We start from the raw sequence: 20743 nt of genomic DNA, 5'->3' as shown, positions 1-20743 counted from the left end.
ACTAGATCACGTCCGCCACTGCCGTCTGGATATAAATCCAGTCCGAACTTTTCTTTTCTCTTCTGAGAATGCCGGGACTTTTGTGAAGATAGTAACAAACGGTAATTTTAATACAATGCAGATTTTATCTCCACTTTTTTTTTCATAAGAAATGCCAACAAAATTGTAGTACAGTAACTGGGTGCTGTTAAAAACAATTATTGGTGTCCAAAAAATAATTGGACAGGATCTGGTTGCTGTTAAAATATCTATGCGTGTCCAAAAAGCAATGAGCAGTATCTTGTGCTGTTAAGAATAAATGTGTGTATGTCCAAAAAGCAATTGGGCAGTATCTGGGTGCTATTAAGAATAAAATGTATTTGTGTCCAAAAAGCAATTGGGTAGTATTTGGGCAATGTTAAAACATTTGTATCCAAAAAGCAATTGGGCAGTATCTTGTGCAGTTAAGAATAAATGTGTGTGTGTTCAAGAAGCAATTGGGCAGTATCTGGGTGCTGTTAAAATTTGTGTCCAAAAAGCAATTGGGCAGTATCTGGGCACCGTTTGTACAAAAAACATTACTAAGGGTTCTGTAAGTCCATGGGGAGGGACATCATGGGGTATATTTACTAAAGTGCAGGTGTTTAGAAGTGGAGATGTTGCCCATAGCAACCAAATCAGATCCTAGCTATTATCTTCTAGAAGGTGCTACATAAATGTTCGTAGAATCTGATTGGTTGCTATGGGCAACATCTCTACTTATAAAAACCCGCTCTTTTACCCCCCATGAGTTGCCACACCGGGTGACACCAACCTGATGGGCATACACTATACATTTATCTGTCGGGCATACACTATACATTTATCTGTCAGATATCTTTAAACAAAAAACACAACAATATACCAAGCGCTACTTTTTCTAGGGTTCATAAGACAACACAAAAAACCCTGTATATCTGGGTTTCATGTACGATCAGTCCAAAAGATAGGTAAAAGTCCTCCTTCTTTGAAGATCCTCTTTTGCTTGTTCCTCAAAGAAAAGGAAAATAAAGCATTGGAAGGATGTAGTAAGTAAGTATAGGCAAAATGTAATACTCCTACTCACATCAAAAACTTATTTGCCCATCTCCCCTTAATTTTTTTCTCAAGTGTTGTTTTCACCCAGAAATATAGGTCCTATTCCGGTCACCAGATCCCCTGCTGAGGAACCAGCCCTTGCAGATGTCACACTTGAACAGAAACCAGCCCATAAAGCAAAGAAAATGTGAAAAGCAGCTTTTCCACTTTGTCTTTTCTTTGCAAAAAAAACCTGTTGATACATCGGCCCCTTTCTCTCTTTGGGGTATATTTACTAAAGTGCAGGTTTTTAGAAGTGGATATGTTGCCCATAGCAACCAATCAGATTCTACTTAACATTTATCTAGCACCTTCTAGAAGATAAAAGCTAGAATCTGACTAGTTGCTAATACTTTAGTAAATAAGCCCCTTTGTGTTAACTTTTTCCAGAATCCATAATAGAATAGACTATTCTCTGCACAATTTCATTGGTGTCATATATACAGTATTAATGATAATAAATAATAAGAGGGTTTTTTTTACAGTTTGCAAAGGAGAATATGATTGTTTTCTGCAAATGATTCTTCCGATATTCTCTTTTCTTCCAATGTTCTAATTTTTTTCTGACAATACACAATGTTCGTTGTTTGCATATCTTCTTTTTTATTCAACACAATTGGAGCAAATAAGTAAAAAAAAACAACATTTAATTCCATATATAATTTAAACACTTTTTTTTTTCTTAACACGTTTCCTCTCTGACAACGTTCCTCCTGTTTTTGGCATGGAAGATCACAAATAAACAAATTATAAAAAATGATTACCTCTTTTTAAAATAAAAATAAATTGTAAAAACCTAGTTCATGTTCGTCATCATTCTGAATGAATGTAGAAAATGCTCACATGATGCTCGTCGTACAAACCCTACACACAGTAGAACATACATAACATACACAACAGGGATCGCTGCAGTAATGGTTATCAGTGTGTGACTAGTCATTAGTATCCGACTTGTCTGGCGATTTCATAAGGCTTTCTGTTGCATGGTGTCCTTTCTGGCTCGGGATAGCAGGGAGAACGCGAGTTGTCCTTAGAGGTTCTCTTCTTAGGACCGGTAGGAAAGAATACAATGAATGGCTCTGAGTTTTAGAGATGATTAATGGTGATAAATTATTACCAGTCCTTAAAGAATTTGAAGGCAGCGACATTGACTTCTTCACACCTTGACAGACTTGCCCAGATGGCAGCTGGACTGAAAATAATAATAATAAAAAAATTATATATATATATATATATATATATATATATATAAACTCACATAAATAGAGTATATCAGAATAGAAAATGATAACGAATCAGATTACTTTCTTTTGTGTACTATATTTTATTTTCCTACCCATTGCCAGGTATTGTATTCCAAATATGCGGTAACATACTGGAACATTGCCTTCCATCGACTAAGGGCAAGTTAGACTATCTAATTGGTTGTTATTGGTATTTAGGACTTAATTCAGAGCTGTATACAAGGGTTGGGTACGGATGCCAGCGCTCAGGATCCCAGCGCCGACACCTGGCAGTAAGTACCCTACCCCTTCTCCTAAACCTAACCCACCCTTCCCGCAGCCTAACCCTAACTCTTTCCCATTCCCCAATACTCACCGTCGGCGATCGGAATGCTGACGCTGGGATTCTGACTTGTGTCTGGATTCTGATGCCGGCATTCTGAGCGCCAGCATCCCCACCTCTAGGATCTCAACTACATCCCGTATGCGCCCCCACTGGTTTACATACATCTATTCTACAAGCTGCATAGTCTAACTAGTGCTTTGCAATCACTCAGATCAGCTGTTTGGATTTTAAAAAGTATGTTACCCATTCTACAAGCTGCATAGTCTAACTAGTGCTTTGCAATCACTCAGATCAGCTGTTTGGATTTTAAAAAGTATGTTCCCCATTCCCATCTAGCAAGCAACATATTGCTCTTACATTTCTGCATAATGGATTTTATTTCTGTTAGCAAAGATTTAGATGTAATGACTTGATTGTATTTTGTATTACCTGGGTGGGGGATGTTGTTCAGTGATGCCTAGTTTATGGTAGGATACTGCTTGTGTTTACACAAACCCAGTGCCAAATTTCTTCATTGATTAGTTAGCATTTGTGGTCAGCTGTAGCATGTCTCAATCAGACTTTCTTTAAGTTTAGAATCAGTATAGAGGCAGCCGTGGATGTCGATGGCAGCCGTGTATTATAAGCACTAAGAGTGTTATAACACAAAGTGTAATTATATAACAGTTAAAAAAAACAGTTGAACAAACAATGAACAACATCTACAACAAGGTAATTACAATATCATTCCTTACCAGTAGTTTGTGTGTTGTGCATTATTGAATGTATTGCAAAAATGTATCAAAAACTTCTATTAATGATCTCACTCCATGGAATCATCTCTAAGACTACTACATCCTTTACTCTCCCTGCAGCTCATCCTTTTGTACATATTGCTGCCTCAGTACTTTCCTCTTCTCTTACAAACACATATGAGCTTTTAACTTATCTAAACACATTGACAATAACATCCACAACCTCTCGCCATAACAAACATTCTGTCAAATCCCACAAATATATTTATATCTCGCTCCTGTTGCTTCTATTAGCTGGTGACATATCTCCAAATCCAGGCCCAACCCACATGCCACACCCACAACAAACTATAAATCCAGCTAACCTCATAAATATTGCATGCCTCCCTTCACCATCCAAGTCACTAAAATGTGCATTATGGAATGCACGCTCTGTCTGCAACAAACTAACATCCATCCATGACCTCTTTATTTCAACCAACCTCAACCTTCTGGCAATAACAGAAACATGGCTAACACAATCAGACACTGTCTCCCCTGCTGCACTTTCACATGGTAACCTACACTTCTCACACACCTCCAGGCCTGGCAATTGTAAAGGAGGTAGGGTAGGAATATTACTCTCCCAATCTTTCACATTCACAGTTCTCCCACAGGTACCTTCACTCACATTTACATCATTTGAAGTACATTCTATCAGGACTTTCACCCCTTTCTCTCTGCGAGTTGCTGTTATCTATCGCCCGCCTGGGCCACCGCACCAATTTCTGGAACATTTTTCAGCCTGGCTCCCTCACTTCCTATCCTCAGACATCTCCACCATCATTATGGGTGATTTCAATATCCCCATTGACAGTCCACAATCTCCTCATGCCACCAAACTATTCTCTCTAACCTCCTCTCTTGGCCTCTCCCAATGGACTGACTCCTCTACTCATACGGAGGGCCACTGCCTTGATCTTGTATTTACCAGACTATGCTCAGTTTCTGATTTCACTAATGCTCCTTTCCCTCTCTCAGATCACAATCTTATCACCTGCACACTTTCCTCCATTACATCAACCTCAATGTCAGTGAAATCAACCAAACCTCCTAAAACCCGCAGAAATATTAATGTGATTAACTTTCAACAACTATCTACCTCTCTACAACAACAACTCTCACCAATTTCTGCACTCACTTCTCCTGAGACTGCTGCATCACAGCTAAACCAGATTTTAGTAAAAGCCCTCGATGAAGTAGCTCCAGCTACCCATCACACTCCACGTAGACTCAGACGTCAACCGTGGCATTCTAACTTAACAAGGCATCTACAAAAACTCTCACGTAAAGTAGAACGTCAGTGGCGAAAGTCTCGCACTCCAAGTGACTTCCTCACATATAAGTCTATCTACAACTCTTATCGTACTGCTCTGGACACTGCCAAGCAAATATATTTCCAATCTCTAATCTCTGCTCAAGCCTCTAACCCCAAGCGACTTTTTAATACATTTAAACTGCTTCTTACCCCTCCCTCACCCAAGCCACCTGCTACTATCTGTGCACAAGATCTTGCTTCCTATTTCAAGGACAAGATTGATAATATCCGAAATGAAATGTTATTCTCTTCCTCAGCTAGTGACCTACTCAATTCCCTACCTGAACCCTCTGGCACATTCTCTTCATTTGACCCCACAAATGAAGATGAAGTATCTACACTCTTCTCATCCTCCTACTCTATTACCTCTCCTCTAGATCCTATACCCTCACAAATTAGTAAAGCTCTGTCTCCTGTGCTCATCCCAACCCTAACTAAAATCTGTAATCTCTCTCTTTCTACTGGCATCTTTCCATCACTGTTCAAGCATGCAGTGATTACTCCCATTCTGAAAAAACAAAATTCTGACCCTAACACTCTCTCTAATTACCGTCCTATCTCCCAGCTCCCATGCCCCTCCAAGCTACTGGAGAGACTTGTCTACACCCGCCTCACACACTTTCTTAACACCCACAACTTATTGGACCCACTTCAGTCTGGCTTCCGTTCCCAGCACTCCACAGAGACAGCACTGACTAAGGTAGTAAATGATTTGGTCACTGCCAAGGCTAAAGGCCATTACTCACTTCTAATTCTTCTAGATCTCTCTGCTGCTTTTGACACTGTTGACCACTCTCTTCTCGTACAAACATTACAATCCCTAGGTCTTAAGGACACAGCCCTTTCTTGGTTCTCTTCCTACCTATCTGATTGCTCTTTTTCTGTTCGTTTTTCTGATTCTGCCTCCTCTTCGCTACCTCTATCAGTTGGAGTACAGCAAGGCTCTGTCTTAGGTCCTTTGCTATTCTCAATCTATACCACCTCTCTTGGCAAACTAATCCGCTCTTTTGGATTTCAGTACCATCTGTATGCGGATGATACTCAAATCTACCTATCCTCTCCAGATTTATCACCATCTGTATTGGTCCGTGTCACTGAATGTATTTCTGCCATTTCATCTTGGATGTCATCTCGCTACCTGAAACTTAATATTTCTAAAACAGAATTAATTATATTTCCACCGGCCAATAACAGTTACCAATCTGATCTCTTTATCACTGTTGATAACTCAACAATCCACCCCACCCCACAAGCTCGCTGCCTTGGTGTCATCCTTGATTCTGAATTGTCCTTTGTTCCCCACATTCAATCTGTCTCAAAATCATGTTACATACATCTAAAAAACATATACAAAATTCGACCATATCTCACACAAGACACTGCAAAAACTCTAATCCATGCACTCATTATTTCCCGCATTGACTATTGCAATAGTCTCCTTACTGGTCTTCCCAATAACAGGCTATCGCCATTACAATCCATTATGAATGCAGCTGCGAGGCTTATCTTCCTTGCCAAACGTTCATCATCTGCTGCCCCGCTCTGTCAGTCCCTCCATTGGTTGCCAGTTTTCTACCGTATTCAATACAAAATACTGTTACTTACACATAAGGCCATTAACCGAATTACACCAACATACATCTCTTCACTCATCTCAAATATCTCCCAACCCGACCTCTCCGCTCAGCACAAGAACTGCGTCTCTCATCCCCACGCATTACTTGCTCCCATTTACGGTTACAGGACTTTCTTCGGGCTGCACCCACTCTATGGAATGCCTTACCACACACAATAAGACTTACCTCTACTCTTCAATCCTTCAAGCGTTCCCTGAAAACTCACCTCTTCAGACAAGCTTATCAGATTCCAGAACCGACCACATAACCTTCATAGCTTCCATGTCTTATCACATCCCCTCTCACAGTCCATACATAACCTCACATATTGTCTTTCTTTCACATACTCCTGACATTTTGCCGACATTCCTATGTGACTGGATCATGCAGCCCACCAAGAAACTCTGCATTCTGGCCAGACCAAATTGCAATATATATAGCACCTATCCTTGTGTATCAATGCCTGTTTCCCTATAGATTGTAAGCTTGCAAGCAGGGCCCTCTTACCTCTATGTCTGTCTGTTATTACCCTGTTTTCTTCTATCAATGTTTCCAATTGTAAAGCGCAACGGAATATGCTGCGCTATATAAGAAACTGTTAATAAATAAAAATAAATAAATCTCCGATGGTTGTTTAACTGCGCATGCGCAGGGCTTAAGGTTACTAAGGTTACATAATTAGGAAGTTCAAAATCACAGCACAAGGCTGATGTTCTGATTCCCACAAAATAGGAAACATAAGTTAGGCACATTTCTAATTAGTATCAACAATGTATTTCTAGCAACTACCTTAGGGGCCTATTTATCGATTTATCTATTTATTATTTGCGGGATATCCCCCCAAAATACTAATTTTTCGGGGGTACCTACAAATAATAAGAATGCCACGAATGTATATTGGTGTGAACTGCAGCAGAAATCGGAGATATCTGCTGCAGTTTCCCATTTTCGTTCGCAAAAGAAGCCCCCATAGCTTTCTATGGGGGCTGCTTTTTAGCCGAATTTACCAAGGAGAGAGTTGCGTAAGATCACCACTAGCGTATGTGTGGTCAGCAGACTGCGCACAGAGGCGATAAGCGGGGACTAATTACCCAGGATTGCTGGAGGGGCCTGGCAGGGGCTCGTGTCCAACACCGCCCTCCCTCCCACTTACCTCACAGCAGCCGCAGCAGTCTCCTATGCCTGTGGGTGGGAGCAATCATACTGATCGCGCCCCCCCTGGCCTTGCACCGGGCTGAGGGGCTCACAGCGCCTCCCTCCACAGCACGCAATGCCGCTACCTTGCAAAAAGGTTTTTAAATCACAAGGCGGCGTGGCCATGCCTTCCCACAATTAGGCATCGCCCCCTTACCCCGGGCTCTCTACGCCCCTGACTGCACATTTGTGTGTGCACCTTCTCCTGAAGATGTAGTGATGTGCGATCCCTTCACTACTTACACACTGCAGGGACGAGCAAATCATAATTTCTTACTGCAGCGAGTAGCTGTGATAAAAACGTATAACTGACATGTCTAAGACCCGATAATGAATACATTTTCCCCATAGTGATATTTTTATTTTCTTCTGTCTCCACAATGTACAAAGCATTACAAAAATGTTACTATAAAACACATTCTTATAAAAATATGAGCCATATTACTAACATGAAATGTAATTGAAAAACATGCGGTAAACATCCTGAATTCCTGGCTGGATATGGCATCAGGAAACAGGATTTCCTTAGTCCATGGTAAAATACACATCTTTGTTTTCTCAGTAATTATAATTTGCTGCTCTGTTTGACACTGAAAAGTACCTATCTATTTTGCTATGACCAAAACACATTTGTTCTGTAATTCTGTAAATATTGCCACCTTGAGTAATATTTTTTTTCTATAAAGCTGAAACAATGTGAGATTGTGGCTAAAGCTATTTAGGGGGTTATTAGAGGTGGAAATCCTGAACAAATTATATTGTGCCTACACATGGAACGATTGTACAAACGACCGGCACACGGAACAATGTGTGCCAAATCATGAAGTTGAAAGAAAGAGTCAGGGGTTGCGTTTAGTGGGCGCACAAATAAGAAATTGAGACTTATTAAAATATAACTTTTATTCGATATTAAACTAAGATTATCCCAACTCAAGGGAATTACATAGTGAAATATAGAGGTTAAAAAGAGGTTTATATTGACATAAAATTTACAATAAGTGCAAGGAAGTTAGAAATAATGTGAGTAAACACAATTAAAAAGCAGGATCCACTAATAAGTCTTCAGTATTATGGGATGATACCCTGTAACTAGGGCCCTGATTCAGACTCGCTCGCAGCCGCTGGCCGCTCGCTGGGTCTGTGGGCGTTTTTTTTTTTGTCTGCAGGCTGCTTGCAAAGCTGTGGGTGACCACCCTACAGCTTGTGCGAGTGGGCTGGAGACCGTCGCGATTATCGTGACCATCGGGCTTGCGACAAGACCCTGAGGTAGGGTCTAGCTGCTGCAAGCCCGAATGGACTCCCTGCTCTGATAGAGCAGGAAGTCCACTACTACAAACACCAGGCACTCCTGAGGGAACGCCTGCGTTTGTCCGGCCATCCCCCCTACCCGCACGCAAAATGGGGCGAGCTGTCAATCCGCATCGACAGCCGCCCCGTCTTGTTGCGAGCCCTGGAGCGTCAATACTTTAGTTGGTCTGCGGAGCACGCGCATGTGCACGTCGGATGCGGCGCATGTGCAGGGCTATAACATTGAGCCACTTGCGAACGCTCAGCGCTTGCTAGCGGCTCTGAATCAGGCCCCAGATGTGATGGGAGTTTATTAGGTGTCTACTAAAACACTACAGGAAATTCAGGGTGTTAGTAGGTTGAATAATTTGCTATAAATAATTTAATATGGACTTATAATTCCTATATATATATATATATATATATATATATATATATATCTATCTCTATAATTAGATTTATTTACTTCCCAATCTCACTATAATTATAAGTGCATGAGATACAGAAGCGATCAACAGATCAATCTTAATTAGGTATAATAGTATTAGATCCAGATCTGAAAATCACTAAGAAAATTAACACAGTCAGTGTTATGAAACTAATTAAATCATCATCATGTTTTCCCAAATAATATCCATCCAGGTAGAATCTTTATACCATTCATATAGGAGAAGTAGAGTGGTTTTATCAACACTGCATCATATTCGTGAATGTTGCAAAATGTATTGCTATTTTAAAGTGGTTACTAATATTGGATGTCAACAGTATCTTTTGTAACTGCTGCTTGTATATATCTAGGATAATTCCTTCCTCTTATAATTGCCATCAATTTACCACAAAAAATTCTCACATAATAAAAAATAATTAATTAGATATTATTAATGATGCCCCAGTCCCTGTAAGGATGTATTTGAGGAAATTTCTCACATACAGGAGAAGGAATTATCCTAGATATATACAAGCAGCAGTTACAAAAGATACTGTTGACATCCAATATTAGTAACCACTTTAAAATAGCAATACATTTTGCAACATTCACGAATATGATGCAGTGTTGATAAAACCACTCTACTTCTCCTATATGAATGGTATAAAGATTCTACCTGGATGGATATTATTTGGGAAAACATGATGCTGATTTAATTAGTTTCATAACACTAATACCCCTTTTACACCGGAGCTAAAACCCAGGTTATTGCAGGGTTAACCCGGGCAGCTCCCTGGTGTAAAAGGGGAGAGGGTTGGATCGCCGGGTTGGGTGACCCAGCAATCCAACCCTGGCAACTAGCAGGGTTTAACACGGGAGTAACCCGTGAAACCCTGCAGTGTGAACGCTGCACTCTGGGTCATGATGACCTGGAGCACGCCGCATGCCGGCAGATTGGTCCGACTTCAGTGGCACTTGGAGATGACGTCACCTCCAAGCGTCCACTTCAACGCCGCAAAAGCCGGGTATATGCAGACCCGACTCCGGTGTGAACGGCGCCAACTCGGGAATGTCCTGGGTCGGCGCCGGCTAAATTCCAGGTCTGATCCGGATTGGAACCCTTTTTTATTATGTGATCATTTTTTGTGGTAAATTGATGGTAATTATAAGAGGAAGGAATTATCCTAGATACTTAAAGCAGCAGTTACAAAGATACTGTTGCCATCCAATATTAGTAACCACTTTAAAATAGCAATACATTTTGCAACATTCACGAATATGATGCAGTGTTGATAAAACCACTCTACTTCTCCTATATGAATGGTATAAAGATTCTACCTGGATGGATATTATTTGGGAAAACATGATGATGATTTAATTAGTTTCATAACACTGACTGTGTTAATCTTCTTAGTGATTTTTAGATCTGGATCTAATACTACTATACCTAATTAAGATTGATCTGTTGATCGCTTCTGTATCTCATGCACCTATTATTATAGTGAGATTGGGAAGTAAATAAATCTAATTATAGAAATATATAGGAATTATAAGTCTATAATTTATAACCCTATAGATTGTAAGATTGCAAGCAGGGCCCTCTTATCTCTATGTCTGTCTGTTATTATCCTGTTTTGGTCTATAAATGTTTCCAATTGTAAAGTGCAATGGAATATGCTGCGCTATATAAGAAACTGTTAATAAATAAATTAAAAAATAAAATAAGTCCATATTAAATTATTTATAGCTAATTATTCAACCTACTAACACCCTGAATTTACTGGAGTGTTTTAGTAGACACCTAATATACTCCCATCACATCTAGTTACAGGGTATCATCCCATAATACTGAAGACTTATTAGTGGATCCTGCTTTTTAATTGTGTTTACTCACATTACTTCTAACTTCCTTGCACTTATTGTAAATTTTCTGTCAATATAATCCTCTTTTTAACCTCTATTTTTCACTGTGTAATTCCCTTGAATTGGGATAATCTCAGTTTAATATCAAATAAAAGTTATATTTTAATAAATCTCAATTTCTTATTTATGTGCCCACTAAACACAACCCCTGACTCTTTCTTTCAACTTCATGATTAAAATTGGTTGATCAGGGCTGCACCCCCATTACCTAATATATTACTTATATGATTATATATGGGACAGGTCGAGATCTTTCTGCACGTTCAAGAGATCAGTGACCACGATCAGCGGCAGCGGGAGCGCACATCGCCATCATTATCATCCCCACACACGCCACTTTTTAAACGATTGGTCGTTCCAATCGATCGAAAATGGCCAAATCGTGTAAAAGAATTGCACCACGGGTGTGGGCCTTTAGTCATAAGGCTATTTTATATTACCATATACATGTAGGGTTTACTACTGTACTTTGCATTATGGACCTTAATTTTCAACTGTCACTGAGATGCAAGCACTGCAGACATATATTCAGTTTCTATGTTTCAGTTTTATATATATTTATATTTTTTCAAATAAATGGGGAAACATATATTGGTGTCGACATTTAGATCCAGTTCTGGACATTTGTCAAGACCCTACAACAGAATCTGATCAGAGAAGAGTATTTAAAGTGCAAAACTATTCTGTTATAATCAGGCTCAGCAAACACATCATGATGGCATTTGACCAATGGACTAAGGTCCACTTACACAGTACACAGTGTGACTTACATGTATTTGCTTGACAGAAAAGTGACCCTGTAAACTATGCATAGTTGGCAGCACTTTAGAATAATGTACAAAGGTGTGCCTTATACTGGTCAAGCAATAAACCACGCTTAAGTTCTAGTCCCAATATACTGTATTCACTATCTGGGTTCCCCTGGCGAAATGACCAGGTAACCTATGCTTGATCAGGAGCTCAAGGGTGGAGAACTGGAGATGCCTCATTTTATAGCCAATTGTATTTGAGCTTCAGTAAATATTACCCGGGGTTTACAAGTAAATAAACGTGTAATGCCACAGTTTAGAGACTGGTGCACACCTATGCATGGGCAATAATATCGGCTTATTGCACAACATTTGAAAACTCCTCTGTTTATTTCACTAGAGCCGGGCTCCACGCTATTGACCGAGACACTACACAATGCTGGAGTACACAAAGCAGATATGTTCTGTCCGCAGCTTTGGGATGATATCACCGGTGCTGTATTTGGATGTACAGTACGGTGATTAGTGCGGTAAAGATGTGGATTGAAGGGAACAGAGGGCCTGATTCAGACCTGGTCGCAAGCGCTGTGCACTCGCAACCGGGTCGATGGTGGGCCAGTGCGCACGCAAAAAGCGCTCGCTCCGGGACTCACTACAAAAGGGGCGGCTGTCGATGTTGGTCGACAGCTCGGCCCCTTTTGTAGGCGTGGCCGGGAGGTGGCTACACAAACGGAGGCGTTCCCAAGTGAACGCCTGCCGTTTGTGGGCGGCCTCACTGACATCACCAGTGATGTCAGTGAGAGAGCTTCCGGCTCTGTTAAGAGTCGAAAGCTCTCTGGGGCTTGCGGCTATGAGACCCTACCACAAGGGTCTCGTTGCAAGCCCGATGGTCACGATGGTCTTGACCATCGCGACCATCATCATGGCCGCTCGCATAAGCTGTGGGTGGTAACCCACAGTAATGCGAGCGGCCAAGAGGCCGCTCCGAGAAAAACAAGCACCTGATTCAGAGTGAGCGCTTGCTTTTGCGAGCGCCTCTAAATCAGGCCCAGAGAGGGGTATTCGTGAAAGCTGGAGGGAGAAAAAGTGGAGAGAGATAAAGGGGTCTATGTACTAAGCCTTGGAGAGAGATAAAGTGGATGAGGATAAAGGGGTCTATTTATTAAGCCTTGGATGGAGATAAAATGAACTGAGATAAATTACCAGCCAATCAGCTCCTAACTGCCATGTCACAGGCTGTGTTTGAAAAACAACAGTTAGGAGCTGTTTGGTTGTTACTTTATCTCCGTCCACTTTTCTCCATCCAAGTCTTAAGGCAAACATCCACTACACGATTAAAATGAGCGATTGAACGATAACGATATCGTTCATTAACCATTCGCAAATCGTTCATTAAAATGTCTAAAACGACCAGCGATGCGCGCTCCCGCTGGTCGTTTTAGACATCTATCATTGGCCAAACATGCTGAACAACCTGACGATAACGTCAGGTTGAGCATGTTCTGGGGGTGATTGATGTGCCTACACTGCACGACTGATCATTCAGTGTAGGCACAGTACAGACTGACAAACGACTGAACGATTACAATGTCGTAATCGTGCAGACATTTGTCTGTCTTCTAGTGGATGTGTGCCTTTAGTACATAGACCCCAAAGTACCAACCAAACAGCTCCTAACTGTCACTTTACAGGCTGTGTTTGAAAATGACAGATGCTGATTGGTTGGTTTGTTGGTTGGTACTTTATCTCCATCCACTTTATCTGTCTTCAAGGCTTAGTACATAGACCCCATAGTACCAACCAATCAGCTCCTAACTGTCATTTTTGAAACAAAGAGGTCCATTTACTAAGCTCCTAATTGCCATATCACAGGCTGTGTTTGAAAAATTACAGTTGGGAGCAGATTGGTTGGTAGTTTATCTCTCACAATTTTATCTCTCTCCAATCTTTCTTGAATAATTCCCAAAAACCGTACTGCCACAAGCGGCGCTGGCAACAATTACCAGAGTGTTACGAAGCAGTCACCGGAGTCAACCGAAGAGCCCACCTTCTCCTTCAGACCAGGGGAAACACTGCACATGTGCGTCCTATGCTGTGCGTCCCCTGGTCCTATTTGTAAACTTGGACTGTTGATGTCAGACAGCCAATCTCTATTTAAGGGAGATCAGCCCAGCACTCCAGCGTTTGATTATTGTAGAGGGGATACGTTTAATATCCCATCAGCAGGGATTCTGACAGTCACAATGCCGACGCCGGAATCCCAACACCTATTGGAATACCAGTGCCAACATCCCGACCGCCGGAATCCAGAAGGTAAGCAGTGGGGTTGGGGGGAGGATTAGAGTTAGGATTAAACGTTAGGCACTAGTTGGAGGGTTAGGGTTAGGCACTAAAGGGGGAGGGTTAGGTGTAGGCACCGGGTAGGGAGGGTTAGTTTTAGGCACTAGGGGGAAGTTAGGTTTAGGCACCGGGGAGGTATACTTTTCTTCAACTGTCGGGATGCTAACCTAGTCGGGATTCTGGCTGGCGGGATCCTGAATGCTGGCATCTCGTACCCAACCCTTGTAGAGCCTACAGTACTGCTGTCAGATTGTACTTGTGAATTCTCTCAAGCTCCCTGGTCCCTAGTTAATCCTTGCTACTGCCATGTTTTCTCAATTTAACTCCACGTGTACCAAAGACTTGCCATCTAGTCTGATTGCACATGTACCAAAGACTTGCTGTCTAATCTGATTGCACATGTACCAAAGCCTTGCCATCTAGTCTGATGGCACATGTACCAAAGCCTTGCCATCTAGTCTGATTGCACACATACCAAAGACTTGCTGTCTTGTCCCTGCCTGTATCTTCATCAGTCTGATCCATGTGTACTAAAGCCTTGCTATCTTGTCCCTGTATCTTGCCATTACTTGCACTCAAGTCACATTGGTTCCAGCAAAAGTAGTCGAGCTCCATAAACAGGAGAAGAATAGAAGAATGCTTGCAGCCGTGACACTGTACTGTACCTCTCATAATATTTTTTTACACTTGCAAATCTTTCCTCTTTGTTGTTCTGGAAATAAAAGAAGATGAAAACAAAATGATCAGGGAAAACTCCAGGAGGGGTAAACGCAGGGAGTATAAGTGGACTGACAGCAGAGGAAATTTACTGAGAGGACAAAGCGGGAGCGAGAGTTGCAAGTATAAAATAGTATTGTGAGCGTGGGCAGCCCACATGGGTGTCAGGAGGGTCTCATTCATGTGCTGTGGATTATGCTGGAGTTATAGTAGGAGACGGGAAGTTCAGTCACCTTGGGAAAGCTGCACCATGTACGATGTTGTAGGATCTAGCTGAGTGTGACCTCAATGACGTGTTGCAGATTTAAGTACTGTTGACACCAGGCTCCTTTATTGTATACAATGTATATAATTGTTTTACAGCATAGCACAAGTATATAGATTAGCTGCTTACTTAGTTTTAGGGGTGCTATTCCTCACTCATTATATAGAATTATTTGTTTTGGTTATTTTCTAGTATCTATTATCTATTTCTACTATATCACTTAATATACTTTGGGATGTAGTTGCATATACATATGAGTCTATGGCCCGTATTCAATTAGCTGCGAAAAGTCTGTTGCCGGACTTTTAGCCATCATCGGAGGTTTTGTGTGCGAAAAAGTAATCGCAATCGTTCCCGCTTATCCCCGTATTCAATTCCAAATTGGCGAAAACGGGACACGGCAAAACTGAAATCATCGAAAAGTACTGTCAGTTTTGGGGAAATCAGCATGACACCCCCCAAATGATGCACTGACATGCATGGGGGATCACTATGGGTACCCCAGAGTAGCCCTGCTGAAGGTATTTGGCCACTTTAAATGGTCTCAATAGGTTGCTATTTTGCCTCTTTTAAAAAGTGGTGAAGAATAGCATATTTGTAGAGAAAATAACTAGTCCCATTAAATTTGGGGTACATGAAAATGGGTAGTAGCATATTTTGAAGTTGATAGTTTTAAAACTCATGAAAATCCACCTACCTCAACCACCTACAATCAAAAAACACCTGGGGCATACAAACCCCCCCCCCCTGGAGTCTATTTCGCTGGTTTTCAACTTTGTACCCCAACTTTGTTTTTTTCGCCCCCAAAACAAAAGTACTTTTTTGGGGGTGTCCAGAAGTCTTTTTTAAGATTTTTTTTAACGCAGTTATCCTTAGGGGGGCTGTCCCATGGGTGTTGGGTGTTTTTTTTTTTACTTTTACCCCCAAACCCCAATTTTGCACTTTTTTTCGACACCTATTCATTGGTGATAACTTATCGGAGGTTTCTATGCATTTACTTTCCGCACCTGCGAAAAGTGTCTGAAATTGAATACGGAGAAAACTGGCGAAAATTACGTCATCGGCAAAACTTTTTCGCAAAACCGGACTTTTCGCTCCTAATTGTATACGGCCCTATAACTTTCATTGTTGGAGGGTTATGATAATGTGTGAGTGTTCTATACAATTTAGACTTTTCTAGTGGCTGGCAACAGGATGTAGTTTACATCTTGGCAGATGAGATGTTGGTGGTCGATATAGCGCCGCCGGGTAAAATACAGATGCCAGTATCCCCATATGCATCAGTATACCGGCGTCTGAATCCCAACAGCCAGCATCCCGATTGTATGACACCAGACACAGGTAAGCATTAGCCGTGGGGGGGGGTGTTAGGCTTAGGCATCCCCAGGGGAACTTAAGATTAGACACCCCCCGGGAGTGTTAGGGTTAGGCTGCGGGGAGTGGGGGTTACAGTTAGGAACCATGTGGGGGGTTAGGCACTCCCCCCTGGGATACTTAGGTTTAGGGTACGGGGAAGGGAGGTTAGGGTTAGGCACCACCGGCGGGGGGGTTATGGTTAGGCACCCCCCAGGGAGATTAGAGTTAGGCATTACAATAGGAGGGTTAGGGGGGGGGGGAGGAGGGAAGGGATAGTATACTTACCAGCCAGTCAGGGTTCTGTCCTAGCCGGGCTTCCAGGGTCTGGATACCTCTTCATCCGCAGGTATTTCATACCCACTCCGCTGGCAACACCTCTCTAGTGGATGGCCACACTCCTATAGTGGCTGTACAAGCCCTTTCAGTGGCACGCTGCAGAACAAACATTATTTCATGGGCTCCTACATTACATGCCCTCGATGGGACTGGGGCCTTTCATGCCTAGTGTGTCCTGTTACTTATTCTTTCTAAAAGATTAATAGATTTTTGTATATATTGGGCCTGATTCCGAGATCGACAAGGTACACACTTTGGACGCAGCTGCTGTGTATTAAAATGCTAATACCGCAGGAGGCGTCTTGTGTAAATACTATAGAAGCCTCCTGCAAGCTTCTGGGATTTGCTACTGCATCTGAGGGCGCAGTATCGGATAATCTGCGAAAACATTGGCCATTGGGGTAACCCTCAGGGCAGTGGCCAATGTTTTCACTCTGCTGGGGCCAGTGAAGCTGCATCGGAAGACTGGCCTCGGCATGCGTTAATAACGGGGCCGAACGCTGGCCATCATCATGCCTTTCCCACCCCAAATGGCTACAGTATGTCAGTCCTGCTCCAGCTTAGGGGGAACTGCGACCGCTGTATCGGTCAGTGATCGGCACATGCCCAGTACAAATCCAGCATGTGCGCCGATTGTTAAACATCAGAATTGTGCTTAAACCATCGGGTTTACGTACAACTCTTAATCAGACCCATAGTTAATATTAATGTAAATGCCATTTCGGAGCGCCCTTATTTCTGTATACACTGGAATGTTACTATATTTACTGGTGAGAGATAAAATGAAACCAGACCATTAAAATGTTCATAACATCAGCTACTTTCATTTTCCATAGATAAAAAAAACTGAATAGGAGAAACGAAAGAGAAAAATATCGATTTTTTTTTTTGCAACATACCCTAGGCTCCATTTCAGATGATAAAATGTAACATATGTACTTACTTTTCTTAACACAGTGATCCGGTATTGGGGCCAAGTTATTCCGTGTTAGACGGAATTCTCTTGTTCTTGGCATATCCTGGGATAGACGGGGAGAGTTATGACCTGGAAAGAATTATAAATATTATTGATAGTGAATCACATATTAAAGGCATGTTCTCACATTATTACTTAAATAAAATGTAAAAACACATTTCTATTGACAGATGGATTTGCACCAATTTGTTTAGTGTAATATACACATCTCGGATTCTCGGTATGTGGTCAGGAGGTTGGCAGTGATAATGTCACCTCACCGGGCACCTGGCACAGATGAAATGCTTCCTACAGCATTTTCAATATATCTTTAAACATACCACGAAGCCGCTGACTGGCATGATTAAAGTTATAACACCCGCACGGGGCAAATGCTTTTAGAAGCATCTAACTCATGTCAGAACCCCAGCACATGCAATTTCCAAAGTGGATGCATCTAGCGAATCTTAGTAAATTGCACATCAATTGCAACATACATACTATACGCACCTTGACAGGCTCCGTGTGCAGCTGTTTCTTTTGGTGCATGAAATGGACAGCTCTCTGTGTCATCTGGGTTGCTACCATGCACACAATGGAGCTGTTTTGGGGGAGTGACGTAGCAGTGTCATAGGCATGTAGCCAGAGTTCTGTGCTATTATGAATTGTTGTGCGTATGTCATCGGGATGCCTTTTTCTGATGGATCTTTTGCACCCAGCATGGGGGAGGTGTAAGTGCAGATTCTAATTGTGATTGTTAAGGCTGCGGGCCCCATAGTGGGTTCACTCTAGTAGTGGCTTCCCATTGGAAGCATTATCTGCTAATGACAACCAAGACAGGCAGTCCTATGGAGAGGTGTTTTCTACTCCTGGGACTGCCAATCCGAGCTATGATTAACAATAGGAAGCCAGTCCTATGCCTAGCCGTCAGTTCTACCTGGCTTCTAGGTGCTGCAGCCAATGCAGTCCCTAGAAGCTGGTGTTTGCGCACATGTGCCAGACTCGGCACCTGCCAGAGTTATTACACAGGTGCCAAGACTGTCTCCGAGTCCAGACTGCAGCACGGGCAGGCCCCTTCATCTGAGAGGATAGGAGCCGCAACTGGTGGTAAATCTGGCTGCCACATTCGTCTGTAGTTGTGGCCACTTGGTGTCCAACACAGCATCTGACTTTTACAAAAAAATTGTGTAACCCATAGGAACCAATAAGACTGTAAATGTAATTTTGCTACTTCAGTTCTGAAACTGAAAGCAAAAGTCTTGCTGTCCCGTGATTTGCAGCAGTTTGCCATGACTGGGCGGAGCCTAATGACATAGAAGCTCGGCCCGATCCATGCGGTGGCTAGCTGCGTCTCCTCTTTGGGGGTTCTCCCGGAGAGGAGTTTTAAAAAGTCGGCAAGTATGGTTATGTTTTTTTTAGGCACAAGTTTATAAAATGTCCAATATTGTTCTTGCACAATATCCTATGTATTCTTAATATTATATTCATAGACATAGGTGTAATTAGTAGAAAACTAGTGTTAACCCAATCACCTCTGTGTTGTTAAAATATAGGCCTTTTGTGTACACCCTCCCCCCCCAGTCACATGAAGCCCACCAAAAAGCCACACAGGGCCTTACTGCCTCCATCCCCGCCCCTGATTACTCACCTGTCTTCCCGACTCTGGCAGAGCTGCTCTTTAGTCCCCTCATCAGCATCACTGACGTGATGTGTCATGGACATCCATGAGTGGACTCAGTCGGGAGCCGCTCTGCGCTGTATGCAGCAGCACTGATTGTGTTGCTGCAAGCAGTAGAACATAACCGCGGCAGCTGAGCCCCCATCCGGGAACAAGTGCCACTGGGCACCTGTTCTAGGCAGGAGTGGCACCTGTTCCCGATAGGGTCACACTGACCCTGTGTAGGCCCCGAGGATGCCGCTCCTGTAGTGACCCCCTTAAAACCTTCTCCAATGTAGCGGAAACAATGCTTTAAAGCAACAACTACTGTTCCAGTCCCAAAAAGTAACACACCAAAGTATTTAAAGGATTGCCATCCGATTGCCCTGACTTCATTGGTAATGAAATGTTTTGATGGTGTAGGGGCACATTAAGGGCCTGAGTCAGGGGTGGACGCTGCTGCATCCACTCTTGCGTCTGTTGCTGGAGTTGCGGCTGTGATAATATGCAAATCGCACTTATCTACTCTCCTGGAAGTTGCAGGAGACTCCTGATTTTTTGTGTAGTCCCCCACGCACCCCCGGAAGAGTGGGTGGATCTCCTGCATCCATCCCACTTCCCATTGAAGTTGGCAGGATTGAGAGATAATTACTGTGAGTCTGTAGGGAGGGGGTGGGGATAAAATGTTGTGATAGGGCGGGGCCTATTCATGTAAAAAGACTGACGACGACGCCCCCTACATGGTCAGCTACTGTACATCAGCTCTCTGGGCTTCTCCCAGAGAAAATAATTAAAATGCAATGCTCATATGAGCCTTCCCCTGGTGTAGCAGCTTGTGCCTGAATGAGCGAGCCCTGAAATGCCCACGTCAGCATCTCTGCACACTGTAATTACCGCAGGTGGTTCTGGCTTAGCATGGCAACAAAGGCGCAGCATCGCGTGCACCATTGACACTTGCACCAGCCCCATCTGTGGCTGCAGCTCTGCCTCTTTTACATTCTGTCTAGGTTATCAGTAGCATGTAGCTGCATACACACTTACCAATCATCAGCACGATCTGTCGTGCCTGACGTCACAACTGGTCAGGCATTTAGATGTGCCCGCCCAACTGTGATGTCATTCACTGGCAGCCTCTGCAGCAAGTGTATGGACGGACGGATGGCTGA

At 42.6% G+C, this 20743-nt stretch overlaps 1 protein-coding gene across 7 annotated transcripts in view; it reads right to left on the bottom strand.

Moving 5' to 3' along the window:
• Positions 1–1719: 1719 nt before the first annotated feature.
• Positions 1720–20743, bottom strand: part of ANKRD55 (ankyrin repeat domain 55) — a 133791-nt gene continuing 114767 nt past the window's right edge. For 6 of the 7 annotated variants that reach the window (XM_088469473.1, XM_088469467.1, XM_088469469.1 and 3 more), the window contains 2 exons: positions 17909–18010; positions 1720–2287 (listed from right to left, as the gene is read on the bottom strand). In XM_088469473.1, the coding sequence (XP_088325599.1) occupies positions 2028–2287; positions 17909–18010 (362 nt within the window). In that variant the 3' untranslated portion in view covers positions 1720–2027. Of the gene's footprint in view, positions 2288–14956; positions 15004–17908; positions 18011–20743 lie in introns of all 7 variants that reach the window. The other variant, XM_088469472.1, reaches the window with a different exon arrangement.

Source organism: Taudactylus pleione, unplaced genomic scaffold (genome assembly GCF_031769625.1).
Source record: "Taudactylus pleione unplaced genomic scaffold, aTauple2 ptg000092l, whole genome shotgun sequence".
Lineage (NCBI taxonomy): Eukaryota > Metazoa > Chordata > Amphibia > Anura > Myobatrachidae > Taudactylus > Taudactylus pleione.
Note: the sequence above shows the minus strand (reverse complement) of the source record. Positions and strands in the feature narration are given on the sequence as shown.